Here is a 16,830-nt window from a genome sequence, read left to right on the forward strand (position 1 = left end):
TGGTGATGTTTAATCAGAGAAAGAGAGAGAGAGATAAACAACTGTAAATTCACCAAAATGTATATTCAATAACTCCTGCTGTTAACAAAATTACACCTTTTTTCTGTATAAATTGTTGCTCAATAGTTTGTGTTCAGTACAACGAAAATGTTAATTGGATTTTTTCAATGTTATAATGCGATAATTCTTGAATAATCGACAGAACAATCAACAGAACAACAGACTCATTGCAGTATTAATCAACTAATAAATTCCCAAATAATGCTGTGAATCACAAAATCTCCCACAGAAAAGATCTGGATGATCACTAGACAATTTAATAAAAAAAAGAAAAAGAGAATTCAATAGAAGTTAACAGAGAATTCAAGTGTAATAAACAGGGACTCCAATAGTAATAAACAGGTAGTTCTAGTGTAATAAACAATGTGATAAAGATAGAATTACATAACAGTAAACAAAGAATCCCAACACAATGAACAAAGTTTTCCATATTAATAAACAGAGAATTTTAGTTCAATAACAGTGAATTTCATTAAAATAAAAATAGAGTTCCTAAGTAATAAACAGAAAATTCTATGTATTGAACAGAGTATTGTAGATTCATTCACAGAAAACAATTCAAGAATGCACAGAGAACTCCTGAACTACAAGCGAAGAAAAAAAAAAACTAAAATACAGAATTTCTGAATAATAATCCACTGATAAATTCCAGAATAATCAGATTCCAGAAAATTTCAGAATAAACCTCAATGAATTCTAGACAAATCAAAAGACTACTGTGGGGTCACGGGGTTAGGACAACGATAGAGAATGTTTGGTAGATTACACATTGCACAGCCCAACAATTTTCATCCAAATTCCTTGAAAATTCCGTCCAATTCCTGTCCAAAACTTAAAACTTCACAAAAAATTTCACAAAACTAATTTCACAACCAATTCACAGCAAATTTACAACAAATGAGAAACAATTTTAACAAATTTGATGACAAAGTTCACAATAAGTTCACCACAAGTTTTTTTGCAACAAATATTTACAACAAATTTACAATGAATTAAAAACAACAGTTACAAATTTAACAACCCAATTTTACAAATTGTTTCAACAACTTTTTCAGTGAATGAATACAGAAAACATATGACAACAAATTTACACAAACCTCACAACAAATTTCATAATAGATTCATAAAAAATTTGACAACAAATTTGTGAAAAAAACTGAAAAAAACACAATTATGAAGAAATTAAACCACGACAGGTTTCCTGAACAGATTTAACAAGAAATTCACAACAGATTTCACAACAAAGTCACAAAAATGTAACCACGTTCCAGCTAGTAATCTACAATGGCAGAAACTTCACCATTAAAGGTTGTTACAAATCAAAAGTGAACTGATGAAGGATGAGCAGCGGACCAGAAGTGCAGCGTGTTTTTAAGAGAAGAAACAGAGAAGTATTTTAACTGAATTGCTTGGGTACATGTTGGCTCGTCAAACTACTGTGAAATGCTGTAAGCCTGAAAAGGCCACATCCTTGAAAGTCACTAACAACTTCATGCTTTTGGTGAAAGTCAGAGCCTCAGGCTGCCTTGGACTGGATTCAGCATGAGCAGCAGGCCCGGACCACATCCTCCATCCAGCGCTAAGCCGTTCCTGCTCTAAACTGGCTGCAATCAAATTTAGTTTAATTGAATTCAGCCGAGCCTTAATTTGCGTTCGCGGCATTATTACGAGGAAACAGGCCGAACATAAATCAGCCGCCTGAATATTGACAAGTCGCAGCTTGAAGAGACGGTGTGAAAGCGAGACGCGCAGAAACGGGAGAAGCGAAAGGGCGAGGGAGGGAAAGGTGGGATTGAGCTGGGGAAATGTGAAAATGAGTGCGAGACGGACAGAGCGAGTGTAAGAGAGGTAAAGTCGAGGAAAGAGGGAGGAAGAGAGAACTCTGTATGTGTGTGTGTGTGAGAAAGAGAGAGACAGAGATACACTGAGTTTTTTTGAGGTCACAGTGCAGAATATCACACTGGAATGTGGAATGCTGAACCGGTGCCAACACAAACACACTGCGCACAGCAGACACACACATACAGTACACACACACACACACACACACACACACACACACACACACACACACACACGAGACACACACATTAGGCCCTTGACTGCCTCGTTTTTTAGGCAGGTCTTTTTTTTGTTGTTGCTGTTGCTGTTGTGATGAGCATCTCTTACCGCATGTGCACTCTTTTAAATTAACCGGAAGCAAAATTTCTGACAGCGAATCAGTTTGATGAGGGATTTATTACAGCGCTGATGTGAAGGATGAAGTCGTTTGAATGATGTCATTAACATAGCAAAGGAAATCAGCGATCATACTGGCTGCCTTATTGTGTGTCACTTACGGAGCAAACTGAGAGCCAGTGAACTAGCCAGCTAGAGGACTTATGCTGATAATCTGGAGTTTATTTAATTTTTTTATCTCTTGGGCTTTGTTCCTTTCTCAGGGTCGCCACATCGGATCATTCTACCTGCACAGACTTTACCCACCCATTTCTTCAGACTTAAGACTGGCAATGACTGGGCTGGGGATTTTGTTTGTAGTATGGACATAGGTTAAGGGCCTTGCCCAACAGTTGCAGACAGACGATGACAGGTCTCAAATTTCTATCCCTCTGATCAGCAATGCAGAGCCTCAGTAAGAAGATTAAAGGTCCCATATTTTACTCTTTCTTTACCAAGATTAATACATGCCGTAATACTCCCCTTAAGTGTGTCTGCTAATGCTCCAGCTAAAATACTCCCAGTTTTCTCATGATAGGTTCCTTTCAAGTTGCTGAGTTCCTCTTGCAAAGACCTTGTGAAGTAGCAGTAGGGGAAGAAGGGTATTGTTGGACTTATTGTCGGTCAGACCATCTGATCCACACAACAACTTTTTTACACCAGATGCACTTCCTGATGTAACCCTCCCATTTTATCTGTGCCTGGGACCAGCACTGCATCTATTGGCTGGGGTTCGATTATACCCCTTTTTCTGGTCAAGTTAGCAGTAGACCTGAAGCCTATCCCAGGGATACACCATGGATGAGGTGCCAGTCGATTGCAGGGCACACAATAATACACACGCTGCGTAATGGTCAGCACTGTAGCCTCGCACCTCCAGGGTTAGGGGTTCGATTTCCAATTCCCAGGTCAGTGTTCATGGAGTTTGCATGTTCTTCCTGTTTTTGATGGGTTTCCTCCTGGTACTCCTATACAGATAAACACTCAGAAGTAAAAATCTGTATGTTTAAATTTTATAGAATATAATTTATAGCAGTGGTTCTCAAACTTTCAAGCCAGCGACCCCTAATTAAAGATCAACAAGATCTTGCAACCCCCACTATCAAAAACAAGCAATAAACATAACAAGCTGTTCACAGTATTTTGACTACATTTACAGCACTATACATTAAAATAATTTTGGCTTACTGTACCTTTTAATGGGAAGGGTGTTCTTTTTTTTTTTTTTTTTTTGCTTGTTGAGCAATCATGTGTTTTGCTGGGCTTCATACTTTCATGAGCAAGCACTTCTGAACAGATTACACATTGAGGGAAATCTATGTTGTCAACAGTAGAGCAAGTAAATCCATACTTTATAAATTCTTCCTGATATTTTCAACGTTTCCTACTTTGGTCTGATGGGGTCTTGCTCTTATGCTTGGTCGATGTACATGGTTTCGATGACTCAGGCAAACTGTCCACAATTTCCTCAACATTTTTAGATTTGCGAATAACAAATCTCGGCAGTTGCGGTTGTTTTTCCGTGCAGTTGTGTGCTGTAGCAGTAACTAGTGAGCCAGTGGCTGCACAGTGACGTAATATCTTCAAGTCGCGATTTTATTTTTTTTAAACACTCACACTCAATTAGTAATATTTTTACAAATCAGAAAATATTTATTCATGGCATTTACTTGTAATACTGAAAAGTGTGTATTATAGTCACAAAAAAAGACATAATTTTTTAATCCCTCTTGCGACCCCATGAAATTATTCCGCGACACCCAGTTTGGGAGCCATTGACCTATAAGGTTAATACTAACACTGGTCTACCTAACTTTCAGCTTCTCCAGGCTTTTGATATGATGGTATGTGGAAACTAGACAAAACTCAGAATAGAGTAGCTGAAGAGTTACTTTGTAGGGTCCAGTTAAACATTATAAGTGTGCTTCTTTGTCATATCATCTTTCAAAAAAAATGTTTGAGTGGAATAATTGTTCATATATCCAGAAACCACCATTTAGAACCATGTAAATCTAAGAAGTTAGAAAACATGAAAAAAGTAAAGGAATAAAAACTGTGCTGCCAAGAAATTGCTTCATCGTGTATCGATAATTTTAAGGCCAAAGAGAAAGTACAGCACAGAAAGCACATTTGTTAGTAATTTATTCTTCAGAGAGTAAGTTGTGAAGCCCTGGACAGGTAAAAAGTGATGGAAGGAGAAAGAGAGAGACAGAGATAGAGAGATGTTGTGTGTGTGTGTGTGTGTGTGTGTGTGTGTGTGTGTGTGTCAGTATCAATGATTGGTTTTCCCGGCCTGTTTGCCATGAGTCCGATTTTCCATCTCTGTCATTTCCCTGTGTGAGAGGAATGAAAGGACTACACAGCTGAGAAAGATATTACCTGATCAAAGCAGGTAGTACTGTCCTCTCATTCACTGTGTGTGTGTGTGTGTGTGTGTGTGTGTGTGTGTGTGTGTGAGCAAGAAAGCAAAAGCGAAGGAGAGAAAGAAGAAAAGGGGATCTAATGCTCAACCACAAGAAGCTGTTTAGGATACAGAAAGCTGCTCGGCCCTGCGGGAGTTTTCATTTAATTAATGTTGTAAATTGTTTTTAACTCTTGTGGCCCATATTTACTTAAATCAAAAGCAATGCTTAAAGTGATTTGTGTACACTTGGCTCAGAAAAAAAAAATTATATTTAATATGACACTAACAAAAGTTGCTGCACAAGTATAATTTAGTGCTATAACGCCAGAGTTTTGCTAATGTGGTTGGGCCGGAGCCAAATCTCTTCCTTTTTATCCGGTTCATATTTCCCTTGCCAGAAATCAGTGTGATGTGGCATTAAATTCTTACATTGCAATGATGTTTCTTTTCCATAACTACATCAGTCCAAAATTGCATTTGCGTTAGCGCCAGTCGATAACGCAAGCCCCTACCATTAACTCCAAATTTATACCACCTGAACTTTAAAACGTGCACTGTTCATCACTTTACTTCAACACAAATCACTAATAAGTAAAAAGAGTTTAAGTACTGAAGAATAGTTTGTAGATCAAAATGAATATGGAATGATTCATAGGTCTGTTTTTTATTTATTAATTTATTTATTTATTTATTATTGAAAATGTACTTACCATACCACTTAAAAGTTTTGTATCACTTTTTAACTCCATGGTCGTTCTCAACAATACTGAAGGTGTTTATCCAAAAAACACAATAATCATCATTTTACAGTTGATATTGAGATGTATCTGCTACTTATGATCATTATAACTGCTTCATAATGGCTCTAATTTAAGGTGCTGTTTGTTAATTGGTGATTTTTCTAAATGAAAGTCTTGGTCTTGCTTTACAAAAAAGGTCTTCATGAGAGCCAGTTTCATCATGGTGCTTGATGGGTTTTGTAAATGCACTTGATACAATACTGTTCTTGAAAGAACTGTACCAGAAAGACTGACCTCATTGTCCTAAAATAACAACTGACTGTTGTTGTTGTTGTTGTTACATAATTATCTAATTTCATATATGTTATTTCCAAATTTTGAAATCCTCACTATTGTCTTAAAATATAGGAAATAAATCACTAAACAAAAACAAAGAAATTTGCAAGTAATCCCAGACTTTTGAGATTTTATAGTGGTATAAAGTGCAAATCATCTAAACAAGTACAGCAACAAAAAAGGGAAAATTGTCCTGTGTTTCTCACTCTCTGGTGTAACATTGGGTCAAAATTAATTAACGTGTCACGTCTAAATTAACTAATTACAAAATATCTAACTTGATGCATTCACATAGAGCAATATTGTGCTTTTGTCTTGATGTTTTGTTGTAGTTGTTTTTTTAAGCTGGTGCTATGATGGTGAAAACAGTGTCAACTTTTATTTAAGAGACATTCACACTTTAATTACTATTATTGCCTGACTTTCTCTCTGTCTGTTATCATAAAAGCTGTGTATACAGTATTTAAAAAAAAAACGAGATCTGGGTATATAGTGAGTGTTGTAAAATACAGCAAGGTTATGATCCAATATTGATTTATTGCTTTATTGGTATGTGAAATCTATAGAGTCGATCTAGGCACATCTCTTACTTTAAAAGGAACGAAAAGGAGAGTTAAGATGCAAAACAAGCACGACGCGAATCTCCTCATTATAAACTTTATAACTTAATAGAGTTTGTGGTGGGTTTTTTTTTTTGGGCTCACACACGCAACCCTTAGTCCCTTCATGATGCCGGCCTGCAATATTGCCAAAGATTAGCCTTTTTTAAGTTTATCTGACCGTTCTCAAAGAATTCTGATTAGTCTAAGGGCTTTGTGTGAGGTAAAGGAAGTGAGATTGTGCTGTAGTTCGACACTTATTGCCCCTGTTGTTCCTGCTGCTTTCAGGTTGTCCTTTTTCTCTTTTTTCCCTCGCTGTGAAATCTTTTAAGTTGCACCCTGTGGCTCTTGCACAAGCAGTTTATTTTTAACTATAAAACAACATAAATAAACTGATAGTTAAGTGAAAAGAAGATGGACAGCGGACCAGACGTTTGTCGGGGTTGCGTATGAGTGTGTGAGAGTGATGGTCAGCTGCCGGTAATTAGAGTGTTTAGGCTCCTGGGAGTATGTGTGTGTGTGTGTGTGTGTGTGTCTCAGCTGTGTCCTCCAGTGGGTTTGTCATGCTGTTCTGTTGAACACCTGGAGTCCCGTTGGCCCAAAAGTCGTCAGAAATATTTTGATAAGTATGTTAGTTTTTTGGTCAGCTTTTTTTTTTGTTGTCGTTGTTTTTTAAAACAGTTTCTACTTTTCCTGTTATATCCTTTAACATTTTTACCTGCTTTCTTAGTGAAGTAAAAAATGTTCATATGTATAGTTTACGATAAAACAGTCATAATATGATCATTAAGGCTAATAATATTAAGACTAATAATGTGTGGTCATAGATTATTACAAAAGCAAAACAATTAGAGGTAGGGTTCAGATCTGTCGTTTTTATTGAAATAAAAATCCATTCACGTTTTTTTCAAGCTTTAATACCAGGAGTCCATGATGCGCCTCATGCTCATGAACCTCATGCCCCCATAGTCCCTGAAGCTGCGGTACTCCCCGGGGCCGAAGTACCACATCCTGCCTCTGTACTGAGGATGCTCATACATGAGCCAGTGGCCGTCCATGACGTGGCAGGACATGCAGCCGGCGGACCAGCGGTAGCGATCCGCGAAGGAATCACAGTCATCCATCACCTCCATCATCTGACCCATGAAGTTATCCTTCTCGTAGAGCCTCATCCTGTAAGCTCCTCTGTACTGTAACAGGAGTAGTTTATTATCTTTTCGCTGATACACACCACAAAGATCTTGAACCGTACAGTATAGTTCCAACATTTTCTGTATTTATCTTACCACCGGGATCATGCGACAGGACCTGATGCAATTGTCGCCCCAGCCCCACATGCTCATGTAGTCGGCGTACTCGCCGCCTCTTTTCATGAAGTACTGGTTCCCCATGTAGTTGGGACGATCGTACACCATCCAGCAGCCGCTCTCCACCCTGCACGAGTGGCAGCGGCTCAGGTAGGTGGACATGTCCGAGCAGTCGCCGCTGCACTCGTAGGAGCGGCCCTGGAAGTTCCTGTCCTCGTAGAAGATGACCTGTAGATAGACAATTAAAAAACTCAGATTTAACTCACAGGACAGCATCACTACCTTTTAAAATCTATAGAAACCACGTTTGCTTGCTTACTCTGCCCATGGTGATGATGATGCGAATGCGTGTGTGTGAACTGACATTGATCACCGGTTTAACCTCTGCCATTTATACCTGACCAAACCCAAAGAGTGCATACCGCATACACCCCCCCCCCTCCACTCCCACTTCTATTGTAAAAAAAAGTCCTGACCAAACAAAAGCACAGAGGCCACCAGAGGGGTTTAGCTACAGTACAGTGCGTATGTCGCATTATCCAGTGTCCAGAAGACTTTAGAAAGAGCCCCATGAGCACGACAAAAAACTGCTGAGCTTTCTCTTTTTTGTGTTCTTTTGGCTCATACAGTCCATGGCTATTATACTGTATGTGTGTGAACAGACACAGAAACCCGGCTACGGAAAACTTATTGCTATTGAGCAGCAACAACAAAAAAACAAAAAAAACCTTGTACATTGTGACAAACAAAAGAGTTAACCTGCGTTTGTACAAGATTAGAATTAGTCTGATTGCTGAGCTAGCGGTATGAGAGGCATGCGGCCGGTCTTACAGCGCAGGACTTTTTATATGTTAGTTATTTTAATTGACATTTTTTAAATACACATTTTTGTGCTGGCCTACGGCACAGGTTTTATTCTTCATGGACGCATAATTAGAAGTGCATGCTTGTGAACTGTGTGTGTGTGTGTGTGTGTGTGTGTGTGTGTGTAATAAATTTAAAGCAGCAGAAAAATGGAAATACAGACACATCACAGTTTTGTTAAAAAATTGCTTTTTACAGCATTAATGCATCAATATAATAAGATTTTTTGTATTGTATGACTAGATGTGCTCGCGACATAAGCACGTATCAAAAAATGTACAATGAACTTTTACGTGTTAAGTATGCAGAAAGAAGGTCTAAGATTCACGCGTTTATTTACATATACGTAAATCGCACACTCACTTAAAAATGTACAGCGCCATCTGTTGAATTTTGTGATGAACTAATGATTTTTTCAAGTTGAATTTTTTATGATATAAGGGCGTTTTCCATTTAAATTTCAAAGTAACATATCTTCTCTTCCCATGGGCTGATTGCGATGAAGCAAAGCCAACTTTATATGTTACCTTGAGCTCGGACAAATACACCTGCGAAAACCCCATTAAAATGTGTTCAGTAGTTGCATGATTTGTGCGCAAACAAACAGACAGACAAAAATTCCAAAAAACATCTTGATGTGTCCTATTACTCATTTCACGTCCCCACATTATTTTTCAATGTACGGGTTTTTACTCATGTCATTGATGAAAAGTGAATTAAACTTATATTTTATCAGATATTTGATATTTAGATATTTAAAGTGTTAGATTCTCTCTCTCTCTCTTTTTCTTGCTCTCTCTCTCTCTCTCTCTCACCCTCTCTCTCTCTCTCTCTCTCTCTCTCGGTGTGTGTGTATGCCTGTGTTTGTTAATGAGAGGGCTGACACGTGCCAGAGGTCAGAGGTTAAAAAAGCTGTGTGTGTGGGGGAGCAGCACAAGGTCAAGCTTCTCCCTCAAGCTTAACCGCAGTATGCAAAAGGTTACAAAAACTGTGAGCCATGGCAGCTGTGTGTGTGTGTGTGTGTGTGTGTGTGTGTGCGTGCTTGTGTGTGTGTGTGTGTGTGTGTGTGTAAGTGAATCTTTTCCTACTGCTTCACACAACACAAGCACAATATAGATGTTTTTCTCACACCTTCCAACCGTCATCCCCAACACACACACACACACACACACACAGCTGTTGTCTCTGGATCAAGTTTAATAGAGGGATCACACAAATAGTCGAGTCAGGTCAGCACGTTCAGTTACACACAGTGTGTGTGTGTGTGTGTGTGTGTGTGTGTGTGTGTGTGTGTGTGAAAGAGAGAGAGTGTGTGGTGAGAGAACCTGTTCTCCATTTATTCCTCGACTCCTGCTTTTTTTCTACTGTATTTTATGTGACATTGTTCTGACTGCATCATTTAGCATTGTTTATTTTTATCCACACTCACTCTCGACTAATATACGCTGCATCTTTAACAAGCAGCCTGTCATACTGCCTTTTTGCTAGCTAGCTACAAGTGCCGTGTTTGTATAAAAAAATTAATGATAAAGCGGTCTCGTCTCTTAAACCCTCGATCAGCAGTAGCATTCTTTACATTGAAATTAATCACACTGTATATCAGTATACACCTGTCAGGCAGGGGTGGCCCTGTGGTTAAAGGTGTTGGGCTGCTAATCAGAAGGTCCTGGGCTCGAGACCTGCGGGGCTGCCACTGTCGAATCCCCGAGCAAGGGCCTTCACCCTAATACAAGTGTCAGCTTTAGATCAATCAAAATATATTAAATATTTAAACAAAATCTATAACTCTGACTCGGTCAAAACACAGTATTGGTGCTAATATTATTTTTAGTTATACACATAATAGAGAAAATGTGTGTGGCCAAAGAAGCTACTTCTAAAGTTTATTCAACATGAAAGTGACCCATCTCGCGTTCCTAAAAATTTTAAGTTGCACTTCAGCCACTTTGGAGAGGTGATTTTATACAGTATGTACCCCAAAAATGTAGGTTTATGTAATTTCATGTGAAATCTAAATCAGCCATGTTTCATCTGAACGACAGTTTAATTCACTGAAAGATTTTAATTCAAAAAAGTAACGGACACTACGGACATAAAAGGGCATGAAATTGTATTCAACAGATGTGTTTATTTTTATCTGATGAAAGTATAAATGGGTATTCGTATGTACAAAAAAACATAAAAAGTATTATTAAAAATGCTTTATATGATCCTATCTAAACATTTACTTACAGTAGGTGAGACACATTTTAGCATCAATACCATTACCATAATTCTCAAAAAGAAAATATACATCTTATATATTTTTTTTTTTATGAGTTGGTTTTCGATTCAGAATTGATTTACACTTTTAGAATTATATGAGTAAACTTACAGTCATTAATGCTCTAAAATTGATGAGTTCTTTAAACATATACCACAAATTTAGCAGTAAATACAAACCACTTGCTTCTTTTACAAAGTGTTAGCTATATTTTCTCATTTTTCTAAAGTGTCACATTTTCTTCTTCTTTTTCTTCTTCTGCCTTACTGCAAGCTGTATTGGATTGTGGAGCGGAAGATCGGCAGAAAAAAAAGATTATCACTTTGTCTGAGACATTTAAACAAAAAAACAACACACATTACTTTAATAGATACTTTTACAGTACAGTTTTTAATGCTTCAAAATCAAATCATACTGTAAACATTAGTGATAGAAAATTTGTTAAATCCAATCAAAATTAAAAATTGCGGGACTAAAATCAAATGAAATCAAACTGACTGTCTGCCTGTGATTCACAGCACAATTTTTCCCCTTAGCGTTGTAGATGATACTGTAGAATGGTTAAAAGATAACTGAGGTAAAACGAATGTGACAGGAAAACAAAAAGGCTATTGCGCCTATATATAATTACTCTTTACAATCGTGATGAGCAGAAAAGCATCTCAGAATGAATAGACAGTAGAGATCTAGCCTGTGCCAGCAGAATGGCAGGAAAAAGCAATCTGAGTGAGCTAGAGTGAGCAAAAAAGAGAAAAAAGTGGTGGTGAATTAATAGATCAATTCTATTAATTATTAAAAATCTAATTAGGGATGACAGATAAGAAAACTGATAATATAACAAGTTACAACAATGAAACAATAATTAGTACTTTTCCACAAATGCCACATAACGTAATGATTTCGTCTGATCAAATTAAGGGGGGCGATTCTATACACATGCAGTTTGTTATTTCAAAAATGTAAAAAAAAAAAAAACACGGATTTGCCACGTGATTAGCTCGCACGCGCATCTGCGAGCGTCTGTTTTAAATCTGAATCTGAACTCCTTAATCTAAAAAGCCTTGATGAAGAGCCCGATGACGAGACGCACTCTTTCTGTGTGTAAATATGTGGTTGCGGTAATTGAACGCAGATCCTGAAAATGCACATACTGTATCAGATGCAAGCATGTGTGTGTGTGTGTGTGTGTGTGTGTGTGGACATACTCTCTGCCAAAGTACCCAATGTTAGTCTTTCTTCAATCTCTACAATCTGCCTAAATGATTACGGCTCCACCGCAAGACGCAGGGGTTGTTTGTGCGAGTGTACCGGCATGTGTGTGTGTGTGTGTGTGTGCTGTCTATTCCAATTAAACTGAGTTAGGGCAGCATTTAGGTTAAACTGATGAAATTTTTTTTGAGTTGTTATGTTAGACTACTACACACTAAGACCATTTTAGACAGAGAGTGGGGGTTTGTGTGCGAGAGAGAAAAAGAGAGAGAGAGGAGAAGAAGAGGCGTATGGGAAAGAAGTTTTGGTCTTTGCTGGACGAGATCTATGAGTGTGTGTGTGTGTGTGTGTGTGTGTGTGTGTGTGTGTGTGTGTGTGTGTGTGTGTATCATGGGTGATAAATGAAGGGAAATGAAAGAGTGTGAGATTTGGGAGTGTTGGGAGAATTCTGTGGTCTGGCAGATCACTGGCGTCAGACAGATGCTTTCATTTTTCTCCTTCAAACTGCAAAAATATACACCCACTGAGAGAGAGAGAGGGAGAGATGGTCAGAGAGCATTTTAGGTAAAGGAATGCCATGAAACTTTCCCTTCCTTCATTTCTCTCCTGCTTGTATTTAGTTTTTTGTCAAACGGTGTTCATACAGCGAGGTCTCAGAACTGGAGCCGTAATTAGACATCAGATATCCTCTATCTCTATAAATCAGTCCCAATCTCTATAAATCACAAAACGTGAATGGAGAAAATCTAAAATCTTTACGTCTTCTCAATCGTAAATATAGTGGAAGATTTCTATTAAAGTATTGTATGCTCCAAAATATACAGCACTGGAATTCAAGCATCTCGGACACGCTTGTGTGTTTGTCCACACGGCAGAGCTCCAGACAATTCCTTACCATCCTCGTCCCATTCCCCTGATCTTACTCCTCACGATGCCTACTTGTGGGGAATGTTAAAGAAGAGTGTTCAAGAACCACTCCTGCATTACGTGAGCAAATCCTTTTCCAGTCGAGAATCAGCGTGAGCGATATGAACACCGTCTACAGCAAGGCGATACACACACACACACACACACTAGACAACAAGGTACAGTAATATTGTTTGTCTATTTATTTCAGTATTGTATATTTTGGGTTATACTGTAAAAAAAAAAAAACAATCCCTGCATTTTGTACTTATTTTTTATCAGCTATTTGGATTCTATTGGATAAGATATAAAGAAATCCAACTAGATTTTTTTCTAGTTGTCAAATGTGACCTCATACAAGAAAAGGCCCCTCCCGAGGCTTGTTGCTCAGAGCTGATGTTCTCTGTGTGACGGAAACAGTGCAGTTGGAGGTATAAGAAAAGCTTTATACAGTATGAGGGGCATTCGAGACCAGTGGTAACTTGTTAAAGAAACAGTGAAATATGGGACTTTTAAAGACAAGTTTGTAACAATGGTTACAAGGTGATGAAGAAGAGGGAGAAGAAAAAGACGGCTCGGGATGGTGTAGTGGTGATGGATGGTGCCTCAGGTGAAAGTTCACAGAAGGTGTACATAACCATCATACAGATACGTCGTTGTTTAATTAATTTGTGTGTGTTTTGGTTTCTACGAATGCAGTGATGGAGGGATGGATAGATGAATGAAGGGATGGTTATGGTGTGAAGGGATGGATAGATGGATGGATGGATAGTTGGATACTTGTATGGATGGGTGGATGGATGGATAGATGGATTAAGGCATGTATGGAGGGATGGATAAATGAAGGAGAGATGGATGGAGGGATAGCTGTAGGGATGGATAGATGGATTAAGGAATGGATGGATAGATGGATGGATGAATGGATAGTTGGGTGGATAGATAAAGAGATGGATAGGTGATTTAAGGCATGGATGGATGGAAGGATGGATGGATAGATGGATTAAGGCATGGATGGATGGATGGATAGATGGATTAAGGCATGGATGGATGGAAGGGGAGATGGAATGTTGGATGGGTGGAGGGATGGTACACAATCACAAGACACTAGAGTAGCACTCACTTTGCTCACAAGCATCTATAATAGTGTGAATGTAGGGTGAAATTATATCATTTATAAACTACATTGCATCAGGTTTCATTTATCACAATGTGTGTGTGTGTGTGTGTGTGTGTGTGTATGTGTGTGTGTGTGTGACCACAGGTTTAAGAAGCCGAACCCGCACTAGACATTTCCTCCACAATAACATAAACTGAGCATGACCACACACATGTACACAAACACACACACGGCCACAAAATTAGGCTAGTGTGACACCAAGAGGGTTTATGTGTCTGCCATCAAATAGCCTAAAAGGAAGCGGATTACACACACACACACACACGTGCGCATACAGACCCATGAGCAGGTCATTGAGGATACAGCTTCCTCAAGCCTTGAACAATGGCTGCTCTTTTACTGGCCTGAAAACAGAGAACGAGAGAGAGACAGTGAGAGAGAGAGACAGAAAGAGAGAGAGAGAGAGAAAGAGTGAGAGAAAAAAATAGAAAGAGAGAGAGACAGAAAGAAAGAGAGAGAGAGACAGAAAAAAGATAGAAAGAGATCGATTTACATCAGCTAGACCGGTAAGCACCCATGGACTGCCCTGCAATTAGTAAATGCCACAACCTAGATACAGTTACATTACGATGCACAATCTTATCTGCTTGTGTGTGTGTGTGTGTGTGTGTGTGTGTTTTCTTCTATATTTTCTTTTCTTTTTGGCTTTTGGTCTTGCCCCTTTTTCTCATTTCTTTTCTTTTGTTTTCTCTTCTTTACTCTTCTTTTGCATTCTCTTTTCTTTACATCTCTTTTCCTGTTTTCTCATCTATTTTCTTTCCCTCTCTTCTCCCATTTTTTTATCTTCTCTTTTTGTTTTCTGATGTTTTTTGTTCTCTTTTCCACTTTTTTCTTCTTTTCTCATCTTTTCTTCTGTTTTCTCTTTTCATCTCATCTCTCTTCCTCTTTTCTTATCTCCTCTTTTAACTCTTCTTTTGTTTTCTTTTCTCATTTCATTTCTTTTCAGTCTTTTTGTTTTTCTCGACTCTTTTTTAAATTTTCCTTACTTCAATTCTTCACATTTCTCATCTCTTTTCTCCTTTTTCTTATTGTTTTCTCTTTTGTCTTTTGTCTCTTCTCATTTCATCTCTTCTCCTCCTTTTTCTCTTCTCATCTCATCTCTTCTTCTCTTTTCTCTTCTCATCTAATTTTTTCTGCTGTTTTATCCTCTCATCGTTTTCTCTTTTAGTCTCGACGCTTCTCCTGTTTTCTTTTTCATTTCATCTTTTGTCTTTTGTCTCTTCTCATTTATTCTTTTTTTCCCCTGTACTTTCTTGTCTACTGTTTTCTCTTTTTGTCTTTTGTTCAATTTATTGTTCTTATTATTATTATCTTTTTTTGATTTCTCTTTACTATTTTGTGTTTGCATTTTCTCTTATTTTCTCTTTTCTTCTTTTCTTTTCTCTTCTCTTCTCCTGTTCCCTCACGCTCATCCTTCATCTCCTCTCTCCTTTTCATCCCTGTCTGTTCGGCACTCTTTGTATTAAATAGAGCACTCATTGTGCATGTTGAATCAGAGGTGATAGCGGAGAGCCTGCGCGAACACAGACGTCTTTCCCGTAAGAAAGTGAAGTGAGGATAAAAAAAAAGAAAAACAAAACAAACCCCCGAGAGAAAGCCGAGAATGAATCACTTCCCCAAACAGACGAGCGCAGTGAGAGCTGCCTTATCTGGTGCCGCGGCGCTCAAAGCCTCGCTTATCTCAAAGCCAAAGATTATTTTTCTTCACTGTTCCTCAGACTCACGCTTTCACTCTTTTTGTTTGTTGTTGTCTGTTCCCAAGGATGGTGTGTCGAGAAAGGCGTCTGTCTCCTCCCTTTCTCTTTTCTCTTCCTGCTTCAGTTTATCGCCTCTCCTCTTCTGTTCGCCTGTTCTCCCACTCCCACGCTCATGTAATCACTCTGCTTTAAATAAAGACACTCTGCTATTGAAGCACCCTACAGGGTCAAGGCTGTGTGTGTGTGTGTGTGTGTGTGTGTGTGTGTGTGTGTGTGTCAGAAGTTTCAGTTTTGTAGTAGAGCAATGAGGATAAAAAACGATTCATAAAACAGCAGAATAAGGTTAAACAAGCTTCACACACACACACACACACACACACACACACACACACACACACACACACACTGTGACGTCTTTTGTACATGTAAACACTCCATCACGTTGGGTGAGAAACATAAACACGTCTGTTTAAGATAGCGCACGCCGCCGGAGCCAGGTTCCTCAAACCCCTCATTCACGCCAAATATCCGCAACACCATCTGAAATTCCTCTTATTCGGCAAATTACCTTATTTTTCTCTCTGCTAATTCTTTTCGATATCTCCGTTACGGTTCCTGTGGGACACATATCCAAGAAGAATGCCTTCCTGTCCCGCGCTTTCCCAGAGTGCACAGCGGCGGCTAACAAGGGAGCTATGAAACTCGGAGCGAAAGGAAAGAGAGGGATAGACAGAATAGAGACAGAGCTGTTATAAATGAGGTCTCGGTGGACCTGTAGGATCGGTCCTGATCGCAGAAGCAGACAAGCTCTGAAAAGACCTGGTCGCTTATTAAATAATACTGCAGTGTGTCAGTCCAATTGCTTTCTTTTCCTCTTTCTTTTTTTCTTTCTTTCTTTTGCTTTCTTTTTTTCTTTTGCTTTTTTAATTCTTTCTTTGTTTCTTTGCTTCTGTCTTTATACTTTCTTTTTATTTCTTTTCTTCTTCCTTTCTTGTTTTTCTTTTTATTTCTTTTCTTGCTTTCTCTCTTTCTCTTCTCTAGTTCTTTTTAA

At 38.5% G+C, this 16,830-nt stretch overlaps 2 protein-coding genes across 7 annotated transcripts in view; one reads left to right on the forward strand and one right to left on the reverse strand.

The window, feature by feature from the left end:
* Positions 1 to 16,830, forward strand: part of nfixa (nuclear factor I/Xa) — a 103,003-nt gene that overhangs the window by 47,087 nt on the left and 39,086 nt on the right. The window lies entirely within an intron of this gene.
* Positions 7,223 to 16,441, reverse strand: LOC128506262 (gamma-crystallin M2-like). Of its 2 annotated transcripts, none has more exons than XM_053476626.1 (3): positions 16,348 to 16,441; positions 7,643 to 7,891; positions 7,223 to 7,546 (listed from the first exon to the last, which is right to left on the reverse strand). In XM_053476626.1, exons 1-3 carry the CDS (start codon positions 16,405 to 16,407, stop codon positions 7,271 to 7,273), a joined length of 585 nt encoding a protein of 194 aa, XP_053332601.1. In that variant the 5' UTR covers positions 16,408 to 16,441; the 3' UTR covers positions 7,223 to 7,270. The 2 variants fall into 2 exon arrangements, with proteins under 2 accessions (XP_053332601.1, XP_053332600.1); XM_053476625.1 differs by lacking the exon at positions 16,348 to 16,441 and adding an exon at positions 7,983 to 8,054.

The sequence above is a fragment of the Clarias gariepinus genome, chromosome 18 (assembly GCF_024256425.1).
Source record: "Clarias gariepinus isolate MV-2021 ecotype Netherlands chromosome 18, CGAR_prim_01v2, whole genome shotgun sequence".
Classification (NCBI taxonomy): Eukaryota; Metazoa; Chordata; class Actinopteri; order Siluriformes; family Clariidae; genus Clarias; species Clarias gariepinus.

Excerpts from the sequence above, each read along its gene's own strand:
- LOC128506262 (XM_053476625.1), bottom strand. The coding sequence starts at position 8,054 with ATGGCAGAGGTTAAACCGGTGATCAATGTCAGTTCACACACACGCATT. Across the intron at positions 7,892-7,982 it reads TCATCATCACCATGGGCAGA|GTCATCTTCTACGAGGACAG; the intron begins GTAAGCAAGCAA and ends GTCTATCTACAG. Across the intron at positions 7,547-7,642 it reads CCTGTCGCATGATCCCGGTG|TACAGAGGAGCTTACAGGAT; the intron begins GTAAGATAAATA and ends CTCCTGTTACAG.